This window comes from Erigeron canadensis, chromosome 1 (genome assembly GCF_010389155.1).
Source record: "Erigeron canadensis isolate Cc75 chromosome 1, C_canadensis_v1, whole genome shotgun sequence".
In the NCBI taxonomy this organism is placed as follows: domain Eukaryota; kingdom Viridiplantae; phylum Streptophyta; class Magnoliopsida; order Asterales; family Asteraceae; genus Erigeron; species Erigeron canadensis.
Window position 1 is genome coordinate 11,923,906 of NC_057761.1, and position 17,311 is coordinate 11,941,216.

At 33.7% G+C, this 17,311-nt stretch overlaps 1 protein-coding gene and 1 pseudogene across 1 annotated transcript; both read left to right on the forward strand.

Annotated features, from left to right (window-relative positions):
* The window catches only part of LOC122579425, a 142,245-nt pseudogene that overhangs the window by 59,284 nt on the left and 65,650 nt on the right, over window positions 1-17,311 (forward strand).
* On the forward strand, window positions 13,731-14,658 carry LOC122606340 (RING-H2 finger protein ATL40-like). Its single transcript, XM_043779295.1, has one exon. The coding sequence runs from the start codon at window positions 13,809-13,811 to the stop codon at window positions 14,541-14,543; it is 735 nt and encodes a 244-aa protein (XP_043635230.1). The 5' UTR covers window positions 13,731-13,808; the 3' UTR covers window positions 14,544-14,658.

Here is a 17,311-nt window from a genome sequence, read left to right on the forward strand (position 1 = left end):
AATCGACCAATTCATTCGTCTAATCAATTTCCAACCTGAAAACACTCAACACACCTTCAAAGCATCGAAAGTTGGATATAAAACTATCAAAATGACGAATAATTGGTTCTAAAGTCACGTGGGAAATGGTATAAAATATGACACATCAACAAGAACATATAATGAACTTTAGGTATAAGTTGTCACTGCTAAACCGATTGGCTAGAACTGATCTTTAATGTAATAGTTTGCTCATATAGCTCAAGTACTTCAAATAAGGTCTATGTCAGGACAATGACATGAGCAAGAACAAATAATATGCATCCTCCTGAACTGTGGAGAATGAGGGTGGGCGTACCCTAAACAGCGCTGTCCATAATTACCTACGGTTCATTCCCTGAACTGTGGGAGATGAATTGATAGCAGTGAACAAGAACTTAACAAGTACATGTACGAACTAGAACATGGTAAAGATCAAGTACAGTAGTATAGATGTATTTAAGATCCTGCCCATTCAAGACTTAAACACTCTGTAAATCAGTTTCAGAATTGTATCATAAGTAGTTCAAGATCATAAAATAGTACGTAAGATAGTTCATGAACATAAGTACTAGTACAAAATAGTTTTCATGCTTTTCAGTCCCCGATAAAGAGCTTTGAACAAAATGTACGAAAGGGGGATTAGTGAACTCACAGTGATCTGGTACAAGCACAGAGAACAAGCACAAAGAACAAGTACAGAGATAGATAAGTTATATCTATTACAATCCAAGCACGTCTTGATGGATGCCTAAGTACATAACATTGATCATAAATAAGTACATATATTAGTTCAAGTGATATTTAATCACTGAAGTGTCCTTGATGAACTGATGATTTGGTCCTTTGAAGTTCTTTGAAGGTTTTGACTCAAAAGAGTTTTAAATGAACTTTTAGTACATGAACTGGACTCGAACTGAACGTCTTTGAACTCACACATAAGTACATATCGTGTTAATGAGTTGAACATGTCTTTAATAATGAACTTTAGCCTTTAGAACTTGACTTAATTGTTTATAGAACTCGTACTTTGATATTCAAGATAGAACATGTCTTAAATGTACTTAATTAGGGTTTGCACTTTGTACATTGTCTTAGATCGACTTATGAACTAGCTTTAATGTTAATGAATAGCCTTTAATGTGTTTAATCAAGTGATAATGATGTTAAGAACTGATATGGTGATTAAGGATCATGTGTGGTATGATAAAGAACAAGTACATGTTGTTTTGTGGTTAAACAAAGTTGTCTAGGGTTTTGGACATCAAGATCGTCCCACTGGCTAGCCAAGATCGTCCTGGTTACACTTCAAGACCGTCCTAGGAGCTACAAGGTTGTCCTAGGAACAAGTAGTTCAAGATCGTCTCATTTGTACTCAGCTCAAAATCGTCTTAGGTATTCAAGGCATCAAGATCGTTTTAGGTGCACAATACTTCAAGATCGTCCTAATGGACATGAACAAGTTGTCCCAATGATTTCATGGACAAGCAAGTCTCATGATCGTTTCAAGAACAAGTGTTTGAGCCAAACCAATCCAAAGGATTAGTTACCCAATAAACGTATCAACAACATCACAACACCACACGAGATCGAACAAGCACGAACTATGAACCAAGTGAGCTGCCCAGGACGATCTTGAGACAAGATCGTCCCATTTCAAGACCGTCCTAGGGTCCTTCATGAGCTGAACAAGAACAAGGACATTGCACAAAGATCTAGATCGATTTCGGGACTTGTTAGAACATAGAACTAGTACATATATGCACAATAACATTAACCATTAATATTTTTAGCGATTTCAAGACCATCTATCACATGAACAAGGTGTGGCACATCAAGAACAAGTTTTCCTTAACTTTCAAAAATGGGTTTTGTAGATTAAAGCATGTTATGACCCAAATTCGCTCACAAAAATGTTATCAAACACATTTAGACACAAACCCATTAATCATTAACACGATTTCATATCAAAATTGGACCAAATCATCAAGAACATAAATTTGAAAAAGTACACTTTTAGTTTGATCAAAAACTCATAATTTGTTGTTGTTACCTGAGATTTGATTCCAGAAATATGTTTTGATTATCACAAGGATGCTAAAATTACAAATGATTTTGGTTTAACAACACAAAATCAAAAGATAAATTTAGTGTGTGAAAATGTGGCTGCACTATGTGTTTCTAGAGTGAGAAAGAAGAAAGAAGAAGAAGATGGAAGAATGGTTGTCTCTCTCTAGATTTTCCATCTTATTCCTATATAAACCTTTCCCATATTTAATGAACTTAATAAATACAAGGACCATTTGCGAACATATTGAACTAGAACTTTGATGAACATGAACGTTTATGAACCGAACTTTAATATTTCATTGCACATAATCATGAACTCGTCATATAAATCAAGATTTAAGATCAAATTGACCTTCATATAAGTACATAATTAAGGTCTAAAGTATGTCAAGAACTTAGATAATTTGAACTGTCTAGCCGTTCTAGTGGCGAAAGTACGTTTCAAGAACTTATTAAGAACATTTCTAAGACAGTTGTTACATCAGCTGCAGTTGAAACTTTGGCTTCAAGAGCTAGACAACCGAAATCTCGAGCCCCTGTCATTCGTACTCCTGATCAGGTACGAGCAAAGTACCAACCCAAGATTACTTTGGACGTGGTAAGGCATAAGCCGATGATTGCTAATAGGAGATTGGATTTTGAAATTTAGGGGAATTAGGAGTAGATGTGGATGAATTGAATGGATTGTTGACACCCCCGTGGAGGGCTTTGTTCTCCATTAACACTAATATTTGGAGAGATCTTTGCAATGAATTCTTTAGCTCGTTTCATTTGAATACCGATTAGGGTAGTTATTAGAAACTGTTATGAAATTTCATTTAGGAGGTAAAGGTTCATTGCATGTCTTATCAAAAATTTGGGGTGCATTTGGGGTTTTATAGTGAAGATGATGTTCAGAGAATTTCTTTCACTAGGGGAATTGTCACATGACCTGCATCTATGAATGTAGCTAGATTTTGGGAGGAAGAAGATTTGAGTGATCAGAACTTCCACAATAATGTCAAACAATCTGCTTTAAGGAATCCGATATATAAGTTGCTTTTGAGGATGATAGCCAAGACCATATCGAATAGACATAGTAGTTCAAACAATGCTACTAGTACTGATTTGTTTTTCTTGTATTGCATGGTACGGAAAGTATCTTGTAACTTAGCTAGGGTCGTTGCTTTATATTTGTTTGAAAAAGGGGCATGGTAAAGCTAAGGGGCATGTAGCAGGTGGTTTCCTTGTTTGTCATTTGGCTAGCTGGATAGGATTGGTTCAGACGGATCACTTGGGTCTTCTACCAGGTTATTGTCGTAGTGGGGTGTTTGGTATGGTGCGACAGAATGATGATATGGTGGTTGAGGATGAAGGAGATGATATGGATGTTGAGGATGATGAGGATGAGATGGATAAGGAGCGGGAGATTGGTGCTGGTGCTTCTATGCCTACTGGAGGTTCTACCTCTAGCTCACATGCTTTTGATTTTTCAGGTTTAGGGCAGCGAGTGGATGAGATTTTTCAGGGGATTGCTGGCATAAACGAGCGATTGGACCGTCAGGATGATTGGTCATGGTTCGGTGGTAGTCAGGTTACCCGTCTGGCGTACTAGCAGGAGTTCTTCCAGCCACATTTGCAGAGCTGGGTTGCTTCTGGATCTCCTCTATAGGTTCCATCTATGCCACCTGTGCCATCACAGGTGCCTCGCCAGCAGTTTCCTTCTCAGCAACAGTTTGTGCCACCATTGATTTATCCCATCAGCCAGAGTGCTTTTGATCATTACTATCCACAGTATGGGCAGTCGGGTCCTTCTGATGCAGGTACCAGTAGTTCACGACCGGCCCCTTACAGTGGTGACAGGTATTCTGGTAATGCCTTTGATTTTTATGGTATATTCGGAGAGAGACGTGATGGTGATGGCACTCCTTCCACTTTTCCACCTCCTGAGTTTTGATTGTTTGATTGTGGCTTTTGATTACTATTGTTTGAACATTTAACATTTTTCGTACTCTTTTCATTTTTATTTGTTTGGTTTGTAACCGCCCTTGAGGTGATGAGACTTGTTTCTTTCTATGTATGTTTGTTTGTATTCGTAGAATCGTAATGCAGGGCATTTATTTATGTATTCGTTAACCTCTAATTGTGTGTTCATGGTGATAGCAAGTTGATTTTCATATGCATATGCTGGCAGTAAGTTCAGCGCTCATATTTTTGTTGGCATCATTCATGCATGGAACATCACTCATACCCGGCAAGTTTTTCTTGTTCCTTATTTTTCTTTTTTTCTACTTTCCCCTATTTCTCATAGCTTGCCTTAGTTTATTGGACATTGAGGACATTGTCCAACTTAAGTGTGCGTGGGGGGGGGGGTAGTAAATAGGAAAAAGTCGGGTATTTTATAGGAACTTTTAACCTTTTGCATGCTTTTCCTTATAGGTAATTGCTTTTGTCACTTAATTATAGATATAGTTGAACAATGTAACTACAACCTTGGTACAAATTTTAATATGTGGAATGTGTTTTGACTGATTAACGTGGCATCCCTTCTGGATTAATAACATTGCTAACGCGCTTATAGCACCAAAACACTTCAATTGTGAGATTGATTCATTGCTAGTTATGATAGGTGTTACGGTTTTGGAATTATTGGCCTTGTAAATTTGTCCCTCTCTTAGGCTTTTAGATTTATCCGGAAGTAAGGGTCTCTTTTAGAGCTCTGAACTATGATGTGCAAGTTTGAGGTTGATTTTCCATTTCCGGATTACTACATTTGCTATGAGTGTGCCAGTGATAGCGTTGATTCTAAGACTTGTCCTGGTTGATCGTTCCGTGGTTTTCTAGATGATGAAGAGGCAAACTAGGATTTAAACCCTTGTTCTTTGTATGTTCACCCCTTGTTTCGTAAAAATTTGTTATATGTGCATGTTTTGTAATCTGCTTGGTAGCTAACTATACTAGTTAGTGAACCAACCGTTTAAACCCTTATGTTGCACTCACATTTAGTGCAAGAAACAATAGAAAACACGTTGTCATTAGCCTGTTCTTTGTTATTAAATCCACCTAAATATACACCTTTCCTAGCCATACCGATAGCCGAAGTCCTGGTGGGTCATTGGTTGCCTTTGCTAGTGGATGGTTTGGGTTTGGTTTTGTTATGTCGGGTTGGGATATTCTCATCTAATGGGGGTAGTTTGATTTCTTCATGATCTTGGATTGAGTCTGGATTATTCATCTTAGCATTTTTATCAAATGATTTGTCATTGTTTCAACATTATTAAGATAATACCAATTAGTCAGAGTAAAAGTAGTTCACAAAAAAATTATAGAATAAAAAGAATAAAAGATTTGAAAAATAGAAAAAGAAAAAAAAATGAAAAATTAAGCTTGGGCTGTCAGTTGGTATTTCTCCTTTTTGTCAAATCATTTTTGTAAGTTGGTTCATCAAAAACACCAACAAGAGCTTCATTGTTTTTATGAATTATTAAGTTAAGTTGGTACATCTTTATAACCAACGGGGAAAGGATTTTGCAATACTATATCCTTTGAGTTATTCTTATTTAGTTGGCACGTTCGTTTGAGCCAATATGGGTAGTTAGGAGGATTGAGAAGTTGAATTGTCATACATCACAATGGTGACGGTTTTTGATCGTTCTATTGGGGGTATTGTCGGGAAAGTTATTGGGATTTGGACCATTGGCAGCTAATGACATAGGTCTACATAAGCCATGAAAATTCTTATGGCTTCGAGTCTAGCAACTGGAGCAAAAGTTTCATCAAAATCAACTCCTTCTTCTTGACAATAACCCTTGGCAACTAATCTGGTTTTGTTTCTTATAACATTGCCATCTTCATCCTTCTAGTTTCGGTAGACCCCTCTTGTACCAATAGGTTCTTTCTTTAACGCTGGTGGACAAGGAACAAGTTGCCAAACATTGTTCCTTTCAAACTGGATAAGCTCTTCTTGCATTACTTCTACCCAGCTTGGGTCTGCCATAGCCTTGTCAATCTTCTTCGGTTCAATCAGTGATAAGAAGGTGACGTTCAAGCATTGCTCACTTGTGGCTCTTCTAGTCTGAACCTCACTAGTTGGATCTCCAATTACTTGCTCAATTGGATGTGCTTGTGTCCATTTAGTGTATTGAATAGGTTGATGTACAACAATATCAGTGCAAGTAACCTGAGGAACCTCCTCAGTTGTTGCAACTGGAGGATCAGTCCAAACTTCTTCAATATCCTCATCAGAGTCAATGAGGTCACGATTTGCATCATGAAATCATTCAGTTGGAAGCATTTCCTGAACAACTGGAGAATTTGAGGCTTGAATTGGTTCTGATACTTGAGTGGCATGAACATCAGATCCAATCACCAGTTTTTATGGTAAATTAAAACTGATGGAAGGATAAAATGGAGTATCACTGGTTGTCTTCTTAATTGGTTCGAAGTCTTTGTGACTGGAAACATCTCTTGGTGTAATAACTGATTGATGAACTGGGCCAGATATACCAAAATCAACTGGAGAAATATCAAGGTTTGGTCTTTTGTTGATTGCATCATTAGATTCATCAAATGTGACATGAATTGATTCATGAACCTTTTGAAGTCTATAATTATAAACTCTAAAGGCTTTGTGAATATTTGAATAGCCTACAAATACTCATTCATCAGCTTTAGTATCGAATTTCCCTAACTGACTGGAATCATTTAAAATGTAGACTGGACAGCCAAATACATGGAAATAACCAATATTTGGCTGACGATTCCTGAGCACTTCATAAGCAGTCTTCTTGTATATTTTGATGTAGACAGATCTATTTTGGGTGTGACAGGTTGTTGCCACTTCTTCAGCCCAAAAACTGGTTGGATGACCAGATTCAGATAGCATACTCCTTGCAGCTTCAATCAAAGTACGATTCTTTCTTTCAACAACACCATTTGCTCAGGAGAGCTGAAGAAAAGTTTTGAGAGATGCAAGTGTAATTGAGCTTAGCGTGTAGAAGAAAAGACAATAACTTAAGTACCAAAGTAGTAACAAAGTCAAACCGGCCAACAGAAACCAGCACAAACAACTAATAAAATCCCAAGTAAGGGCATCCACCCATAAAGACACGTAGGGCCACTAATAAAATAGTTACAAATCATGCGGCATAATCAGGAAGGACAGTGGGTTCAAGCAGGAGAATTTTAGCAGCAAAAATGGAAAAGTTGGACACCAGATGGGATTGCAAAGGAAATTCCCTGTCAGCAAGACCATCTGCATCTTGGCACAGTCAAGTAAGAACGTGAGGACGATAAATAGGAAGCGTAGTCAAATGTGTTCCGGGAGGAAAGAATGGTCGTAACGCACCAGTCACCTGATGACCGCCAGCATCCATTGCCATCCCTTGCACAATGCCCATTTGTTGATTAAACTCATCACTACGCAAGACCTTACGAACAAGAAAAGGAATACCCTCCACAAAAGCTCTCTTTTGATCCGCAGACTCCCCAGATTTCGTCGCAACACCTCATTTTCCATCTTTAACTTATCAATATCGGGTTTAAACCCAGCTCACTTGTCTCTCTCCGTAAGCAAATCCGTTGTAACACCCCAACTAAGGCAAAACAATGAGATGTACAGAAAGTCGAGTATTCAAAACAAAGGATTATAAATAACATTCACCATAGCTTTATTTGATAAAAAGAATTTACAATGTACAAACATGTGAACCAATTTCCAAGTATAAATGCGTCCACCATACTTGGGTATTAAGTCCACGAACCAAATAACAAGCACATGAAATAGTAAACTACAATGATCAAGGCGGATTCCATTGCTTATCACAAGGTTTGATCTTTGACTCTAAAGTGCAATGCAAATAATCATGAAGCATATAAATCCTCAATGCTTAAGCTTATTTCCTGAAAAGTATGAAGAAAAAGTTTCAACTACGAAAATGTAGTTGGTGAGTGCATAGGTTTTTATATAAATCTTGGTACATCACCGTATTAATACTTAGAAAACCGTTTACTAATACATTTCGAAATATCCAAACCATATGACCGAGAAAATTTTCATATCATGTTATCAAGTTTCCAAATACCATAATGTCATATCAAGACTTGGAAAAATCCATAGTAAAATTTCAGGTTCTCATTTGTCAAATCATCATGAGAGAAAAAGTATATATATCGATTAATCTTATATCATACCAAAATCATTCGGTTACCAAAATCATTTCAATATCACCAATTTCAACGTCTTTCAAGATATCATATGAGGGACGATACCCAATCCGTATGTTCAAACAATTTCCAATTATCAACAATATTAATATCAATTTCACTTAGCCACAAGGCATAATTTACATAATTTTGATGAGTAAATGCTTGAGCCACTACTACTACCATTTTATCAAGTCCAACAATATCTATATAATTCATTTCATGGCACAAACTGTCAATCAAGTGCCGTATTAATAATAATAGGGTCGTGCCATGGAGACGACCATTCAAATTTAAGGTAGCTAGAACACCGCGTGGTCGGACTGGGAATGATGGTCGTCACAAAGGCAACCAAACATCTCCCCGTTACACGTTGGGTGGGTGGACGAATCCTAGTTGTGCAACTCTCTAACTACAGGCCTTCACTTTCGGAGTAAATAGTAGTGTACCGAAAGAAAACGGGTTGACAGAACTCAAGCTCATCATGAAGCATTTATCACATTGAATATACGAAAAAATTTCATTTCATAATCATATTATCAAAAATCATTTCATATATATATGTATATAAAAGCAATTTTCATTTACATATCATGTTTTTCACCCCGATAGTTAAACACATAAAATAGTTTGAAGGGGCTATGACTCACCTTGATATGCCGCATATTATATTCACTTATCCAAAATGGGTACTTCCCATCAATCGCTCCATCATACACCCGTCACGTTTCTCAATCACATTTCAAAGCCAAGACTATCCCTACGATAGGACTAATACACGTAAGTTCCTATCTTAAGTCATCACTTAAAAATGCCACTTTCATTATGTTGCTATCAATTGTGGAATCCAAGTATATTGCTAACATTCACATTGTTTTGGTTGTAGAGATTGATGGTGTAAAAGGTTACTTTAATTACACGCGTAGTTATAAGTTAGATTTTTGGTAACTTGGCTTCATTTGTGGTTTCACTTGGCATCTTAGGTTATCATATAGAAATATCATATTAAGTTATGTTATCCTTATTCATCATTTGTTGTGTAACCGATTTTAGCGCGAATTAGCATTTGTGATATCAATATATAGTTTGGTTAACATAATTACTTATGCCTATCTCACTTAACTATCTTTGTTTTATTTTGATTACACTTATCTCATGAAATTCGTTTAAGTGTAATGGGCCATTATCAATTGGGCCAAAATGTGATGGGTTTTTAAGTGACTTGGGCTTAATCTAGTTATTGGGCTTAACCTTATTTGGGTTATGTGCTTAATGGGTTATATTGGTTATTGGACTTTATGGTTTGTTGGGCCAAGTGGGCCTACTGATTTATGGTTCTATGGGTTTAGTATTTGGGCCGGGTTAGCCCATTATGGTCTTTAGTGCATCTTTTAGCCCATTACACTAATGATTAGCTCCTTTCAAAATTTTCTGTTTTTACTTCACATTTTTATGAAATGTTGGCTACTATTTTGGGGTCAAGTCGAATTATTTGAACCTTCATGATTTTTACACAGTAACTTATATATATCTAGTATTTTTGTGAATTTTTGGTGAATTTTTAGATGATGTTTGGTGTCCTTAAAAATTATCCAAGCACAAACTACCCCGAATGGGTAATGCTTGCGACATCAGAAGTTTTATAAAAGTTCTTGATGTTCTGATTGTTAGAAAAATCCCATGATTTTATTTTAACTTCACGACACATTGGAAATTACTTTCCGCTAAGTATGACCTCCTGGAACCTTATGGATTAGGAGATAAAAATTGTTAAAGTTTATAAAATATTCAGACAAAATAATAGTTTGACCAGTTTCAGTAGAAAAAACATATCTTTCGTCTGGTTCAGTATTTTTAAGTAATTCCAGTTGGAGGTTAATCTTAACTCATTTTTCTACAACTTTTATTTTGAAAGTTTTTCTTGAAAATGCCCTCACATGTTCAGTTTATTCGTTACAAGACAGAAGATGGATTATGTCAGCTTACTTTGTTTACCCAATGCATGCCTTTACTTTATGGCTTCACCCAATACTTATTTTGGCAAACCCAATACATTTTGTTCATCCTAATTCATCTCTTAATCTTTCATTAGTATTTTCTCCAGATTTTATTTCATATTTTATGGACAAATCATGTGATGAAAGTGATGAATTTATATTTGTGTTCTTGTGATTTCGGTTAGTGATTTTTATGCATTGTTTTGTCTTGAATTCTTATAAAATCCTTATTTCTTGTACTAACTTCATAAATCCCAGATTATTAACATGTATTTTAACATCAAAACATATATGAAATCATCAATTAAAGACCCATCTCAAATCCCAAATCAAAACAACTCAAACTAGTGCAAATCTAAGCATGCATGTAATCATCTCATCATTTTAACAACAAATCTTTATCCATCTTCAATTCAACAACTTAAAAACATATTTTTATGAAAAACTCCATAAATATATTCATCAAAGTATATAAAAATATGACCATATTTCAAAGGAAAAATATGACAACACCTTTGGGTCTTAAACTAGTTGAATCCTTGAATCTTTCTTCTAGATTTCAACATGCATGAGCATGAGGAAGAAGATTCTATCAACTTGTCTTCCTCAAGTGTATTTTCAGGAAGAAAATCAAAGAAAAACATGGTCTTTGATAAAGATCTTTTAGTATATACAAAAACAAGATATATTAAATAAAGAGATGATGAGTTATACCCTTGATGAACTCGAAATGAAGGCTGTTTTGGACAGCCAAACCCACGACCATATGACCCCAAAATGGGCTCCTTAGCTTGCTTTAACACACCCTTGAATGATCTAGCATGAACCTTATTATTATAGTTGATTTTTTTTGAGCTCTAATTTGTGTTGTAAGAATCGAAAATGAGAAGAAGAGAAAGAGAGAAAAGTGCAGAAAATTTGAGAGGAAAAGAGAGAGAGAAATGGGATGGAGTGTGTGTTGGAAGTGTGAAAGAAGTGATGGTGGAGTGAAAGGTGTGAAGGGGTGTATTGGGAGTGTAAGAATAAGTGGTGTAGTTGATTTTTGATTAGGTAAAGGGTTTTGGGATATGGGGGCCGGTTTTGGTTAAGGAAAAATAGAGGGGATTTTTGAATTTTAAAGGTATAATGTAAGTGTATATGTGTATGTGTATGTGTTGTAAGTATGGGTGCATGTATGGACTTCTAGGTTAACTAGTTAGTAGTCTTTTAAAAGACTTGTGTGATTATATGAATATGTATATATATGGCCGTATATATGTGTATGTGTTCATATATATTTGTGTTTTAATTTGTTAATTGACTCTTTGTTTATAAACTTGCATTTTATATAAGATATATATATATATATATATACTTATTATTATTCAACATTTTTAAATGCATATTAGCTTATAAATATATTTTTAGATGGTCATCATATATATATATATATATTTGTGTTTGCATATACTTAGATTCTCTTGATGTTTAAATGGTTGGACATCTATAAGGATTTCTTGATTGTTATCACAACTTGTGAGTCTTGTACAAATATTTTTTGCAACTTAACTTCTCGAATGAAACTTTTTGGTTCGTTGGCATTTCATCAAGTTCAATTGGAATTAATTGATAGCTTGAGGTTGTTTTGAATGATTATAGTTATTCTTTATGGCATTTCTAAGATATCTAGTCATCTATGGTATTTCTAAGGCATTTCTCTTAATAAACCTCTACGGATCGATACCTAGATAAGTATAAGTAAATAGTCCTAATTAGAAATTGAGGGTTGTTACATCCGTAAGATGTGTCTCGACTTACTCAACAACATTTCCGTACTTACCCTTCCAGATCTCAGCCTCGGAGCAACGCAGAGCCATTTTTTCCAACTTAGCAAGCGAAGAGGACACTTGCTCATCAACCTTCTTCTCCAAATTCGAATTCTTCTTCAGCAGACGGCACCGATGCTCGCTAACAATCGAATATCGGCGCACGAACTTAGACTGGAAAAAAGAGACAAAGAAAAAGAAAATAAGAAAAGATAACAGTTTAGCAAAAACAGGCATAGCAAAACAAAAAATAGAAAATATCTGGGCGGTAATAAGATCAATCAACGAATGTTTGGCAAAGTCAACAAACTGGTCCTCCTCCAAAAGCTCGACAGTCTCCAACCTAGCAGAAACCATGATATTCGCAACGTAGTCGGACCTCTCTCTGGTAATTTTTTAGGTTCTTCATATAACCTTTTAATAAAAAGAATATGGATTATGTGTAAACTTTAACGAAAAAACTATTTAAAACGAATTATACATGAGTTTACCATATCAAAATGTAACAAAAAAATATAGTCGTAGAAAATAATCTAGAGATAGAGATTAATTTCACACACCAACTATATATAGTTATCATATATATAATATAAAGAAGTACATGTTTAAATATAGTAAACTTTTTCTTTTTTAACTATATTCCCAAAAAAATTTATTTTATATTCTTGTTTCATAACTTTCTCTCTTTTTAGTTTTTGCACCCTCAAGTTTCTTATCTTTTATTTTTACCCCTAACTTTATGATTTTTCTATCTCTTTTTAATTTTTCCTTTAAACCCCTAAGGTGTCTCTCTTTTTAACTTTACCATCACACTTTTTGATTTTCTATTTTTACCCCATAACTTTCTCTCTTTTTAATTTTCATTGTGCACCCTCAGGTTTTTGATCTTTTAGCTTAACCCCTACCCCTAACTTTAGCTATAATAAATATTTAAGTTTTCTAATTTTAACCATCAAGCTTTTGGGTTGCAACATATTATATTTTACTTTTATTTCTCTACTCTTTAAATAATTTTTTTGGATTTGTAAGTTTTACCATCACCTACTATTTTTTAACCTTCTACCCCTTAAATTGTAGGTATTTTTAACTTTTACAACCAAACTTTTGAGTAATGTTATATCTATGTTTGCACAATGCGACAACAATAGTGGTAATGTTCGTGGTGTGGTGATGGCAGTGATCGTGAGTGATGTAGATTATTAATATAAAGTTGATTGATGTAACAGATGGTATATAATTATTTTAACAGTTGATTTATACCTTTTAAATAGACTTTTGCACTATTTTTTCTTTCATGTTGTACTTTTTAATATCTATGATATGTTTTTGTAATATAGGCTTATCGGTAATATGTATGAACTATCTTATACGCGTTACAAATTTTACGTGTCTTTAAGTTTTACAGGGCAACGCCGGGCCGGGTGAAAAACTCGTTATTCAAAGATCAAGGAAATTGTAACTTGACTAAAACAACTCTAGAGGAAAAACTTAAGCAAATGTAAGGATAAAAAGTCATTGTTCAAAGTCAACTTGTTTGAAACAAAGCTTCCCAACATTTTTATCTTTGAAAAACATGAACCAACTGGCCACGCAACTCACCATAATAAGTCAAATTCACACACTATAAACTTACTATATACCCCTTGAGACCTTTAAAAATATTATTTCAAAGCCTCAAAACAATCTGGCCTGAATTACAAGTACTATAGCTCTTTTGCCTAGGGAGACATAAATCATGTCAGGTTTTCAAGATCGACATGATGACGATGATGATCCACCATTTTTCTCTCGTGGGAACTCATCAGATGTCAATAGTAAAATTTTGCTCATAGCAATAATATCTTTATCGGTGGTAGTGGTGGTTGTAACCATGTTACATGTATATGCAAGATACATACTCCGTCGTCAAGCACGTCGTCGAGTGGCTCTTCAAGGTGTTGGGTTCGTAGTACCCATCCAGTCGCTCAAAAGTGGTCTTGAACCAAAGGTGATCGCCTCTCTCCCTGTACTCATGTATAGAGATATGAATCATGAACAAGGTTTGAGTCCCGAATGCACCGTTTGTTTAGGTGTATTCGAGGATACTCAAATGATTAGGACTTTACCGAACTGCAAGCACCATTTTCATGTAGAGTGCATTGACAGATGGTTAGGGTCACATTCCAGCTGTCCCATTTGTCGTCATGAGGTAGAACCATGTGCAGCTATCTTGCCCTTACCCCGTGAGCCTAGCACTAGGCTAGGAGTACTTGGGGTTGGCACACCTTCTGCTCCACCTCTAGAACAAACAAGTTATTTAGATAGAGAAGGGATGATATTAGAGGAGAGAATACAATCATCTGCTAAAGTCAATGGAACAAACTTAAGGTTGAGCTCATTTCGAAGGATGCTTAGTATGGACCGTTCTTCACGGCGTGTTAATTCGTGTACACAAGATAATGAACCAGATGAAGATCTCGAAAGACAATAAATCCATTAATACTACAACATTTTGTGAATGTCCTTAATTTATTGTACGTAACACTACCTTGTCTTCAGACCTTAAAACTTTGTATGTTTTTTCAAATATTTATGTTAATATTTATTCTTATGAGAAAATTTCATATTTCCCCTCTTCAAACAATACAAATATCATATACTATATTATTTTTCCGCATAATACGCGAAATAAATATATAAAGTTTTCATAATAACATGATTAATAGTTATAGAATAATATATTAAAATAACTATACTACACAATGTCATTTATTTTAACAATAATACCCTTGTTAATGTTTTTAGATAAATTATATTAAAAAATCTTTGTAAAAAGTAATTAATTGTAAAGTTGTCATCGAATGACATGTAATTATCACATGTCAATTCTACTCTGAACACTTATTTTAGATGGAGCAATATTCATCAACTTTAGGGTTATTATTGAGTTTTATTTTTATGAGATAAGAAAAAGAAGTAGAGAAAAACATAGGTTTTTGTATTCTTGAATTTTTTTTTATTAAAAGAAAGGAAAGTGATGAAAAGGAAAAGTAGACGGTTTTGGACCTAAAACTTTCTCTCCATATTTGGCAAGATTTGAAAGGATAAGTTGTAAATTTATCAATATACCATTCAAACATTTATATGAATTATAATAATTATGAGGGTATAAATGTAAAATTACATATTTTTATCCTTTCTTATCATTCTCTTTTAACTCAAGAATGCATTTAAATCCTTTTATTCCCTTTCTTTTCTTTTGAATGATAAAACTCAAGAATACATTTTATAAATATAATTTTTTATCCTTTCTTCTCCTATCCAATCTTTTCCTTTCTTTTCATTTAAAAAAAACTCGAGAATACAATATTAGCCTTTGTAATATAAACTTTATTGTAAATGTCATATTCTTTTATTAGATATATGGGATAATATATTTTTGAGATTTTTCATTATTACATTAAATAAACCGCCGATGGTTTTTAAATTAGTTGAAGAAGTCGAGAAGAAACCATTGTCGTTGTTGTTGGAGTAATCTAACTATAAATGAGAGTTTATTGTAACAAAGTAAAACTTTTAAAGGTCATTGCTATTTTTGTAAATTGGTCGAATGGTCCTTTCTGTGTTATAAAGTATGTCACGTCACTAAAAGATATCACGTCATCAAAAAATGTCCATGTCATCATATATACGTGTCAAATGTTATTATTTTCAAGAATAAATGAAAGTTCATTGCTAAAAATTAAAATTTTAAAGGTTACTGCTATTTTGTGAATTGGTCGAAGGATGCTTTCTATTTTTATTTTTTTTTCAGTTATCCCTGTATTTTACATAGACATTATACAAAACTACAATAAACATAACCTACCAATCATATACAATAATAACCATTTTCAAATATCAAACATTTTTAACATATAATATACTTTTTTTAATCGGCAAATTTAAGATGAGTAAGAATGTCTATTCTGCTGACTAACTTTGACGTTAAATAATGTTATTTGTACTATATGTTAGTTGATGAAACTTATATGAACGAAAAGTACATTAAAAATTCAATCCATTCATATATTTTATATCAAGTGTTACATGACACAAATAAAGTTATTTACAGTCAAAGTTAGTCAACATGACAACTAAAATGGGACGGAGGGAGTACTTTACTCCAATTTTAAAGAAAAACCCATATTTTCAGCCCTGAAAACATTCTACTCACACCTTAACTTGAACATTTTCTTTGTGTGAAATATAATTTTTAGATGAGAATTATACATTTTTAATAATAGAATATAAAAGAAACATTCAAAATTATCTCAATAACAATTGATAATAGGAGATTCCCCCTTTTTTTTCAATAAAAAATAGTTATAAAGACAATCTTGTCCCTCAACAATTACTCACATAAACATACATCTAAACAAATTTAACATAATTAAAATTCATATATTAGTTATATATCCTGTAAACACTCAGAAGATATTAAGTTAAAAAGCAAGAATTCAATATTATGGTGATACACTGAAGCTCGTGAATGTAGACATTCAGCGAAAGTGTGGCAATGATTTATTATTTTTCTTTTAATATAGTATTGTTTTTCATCATTAAATAATATAATTAATATAGTATTGTTTTTCATCATTAAATAATATAATTTAACTAACTTTATCTTTTTTTATTTTTAAATCATATAATCTAATCCAAGAGCTCATTTATTATTGAACTAGATTATTGTCCCGCGTAATACGCGAGAGAACATATTTTGTTAATGACATATTATCGTTTCATAATATCGTAAAATGACAAACGTAAATAAAAGATGGTGAAAATGGATTAATTAGTATCATGATGCAAAAAATATAAATTAGTATCTTGTTAAAATGAGGTATTTTTCACTTTTAAACAGCTGCTAAAGAGTTAATTTACAAATAAACAAAGTTTTATTGAAGACTATTTCATTTACAATGAAAATTAAGATATGTCCTCTATATAGAGAAAATAAACATAAAATTTCGTGTTTTTATATTTTTATAAACAATTAGTAAAACTTAATATCAATGTATAAAGTGATAGTTTGCAAATAAGGGATAAGTATCCTAGAATATAACAAACTTTGGACGAATGTTTATAGTAGGAAATAACTAAAGTTATGTGTATTATATGTAAACAAGTTTAAAAAATGTTTATTGTATGTAAGAAAACATACGTGGTAACCATATAGAGGTGCCACTTGTCTGATTTTAATTGGTTGAATACATTTTC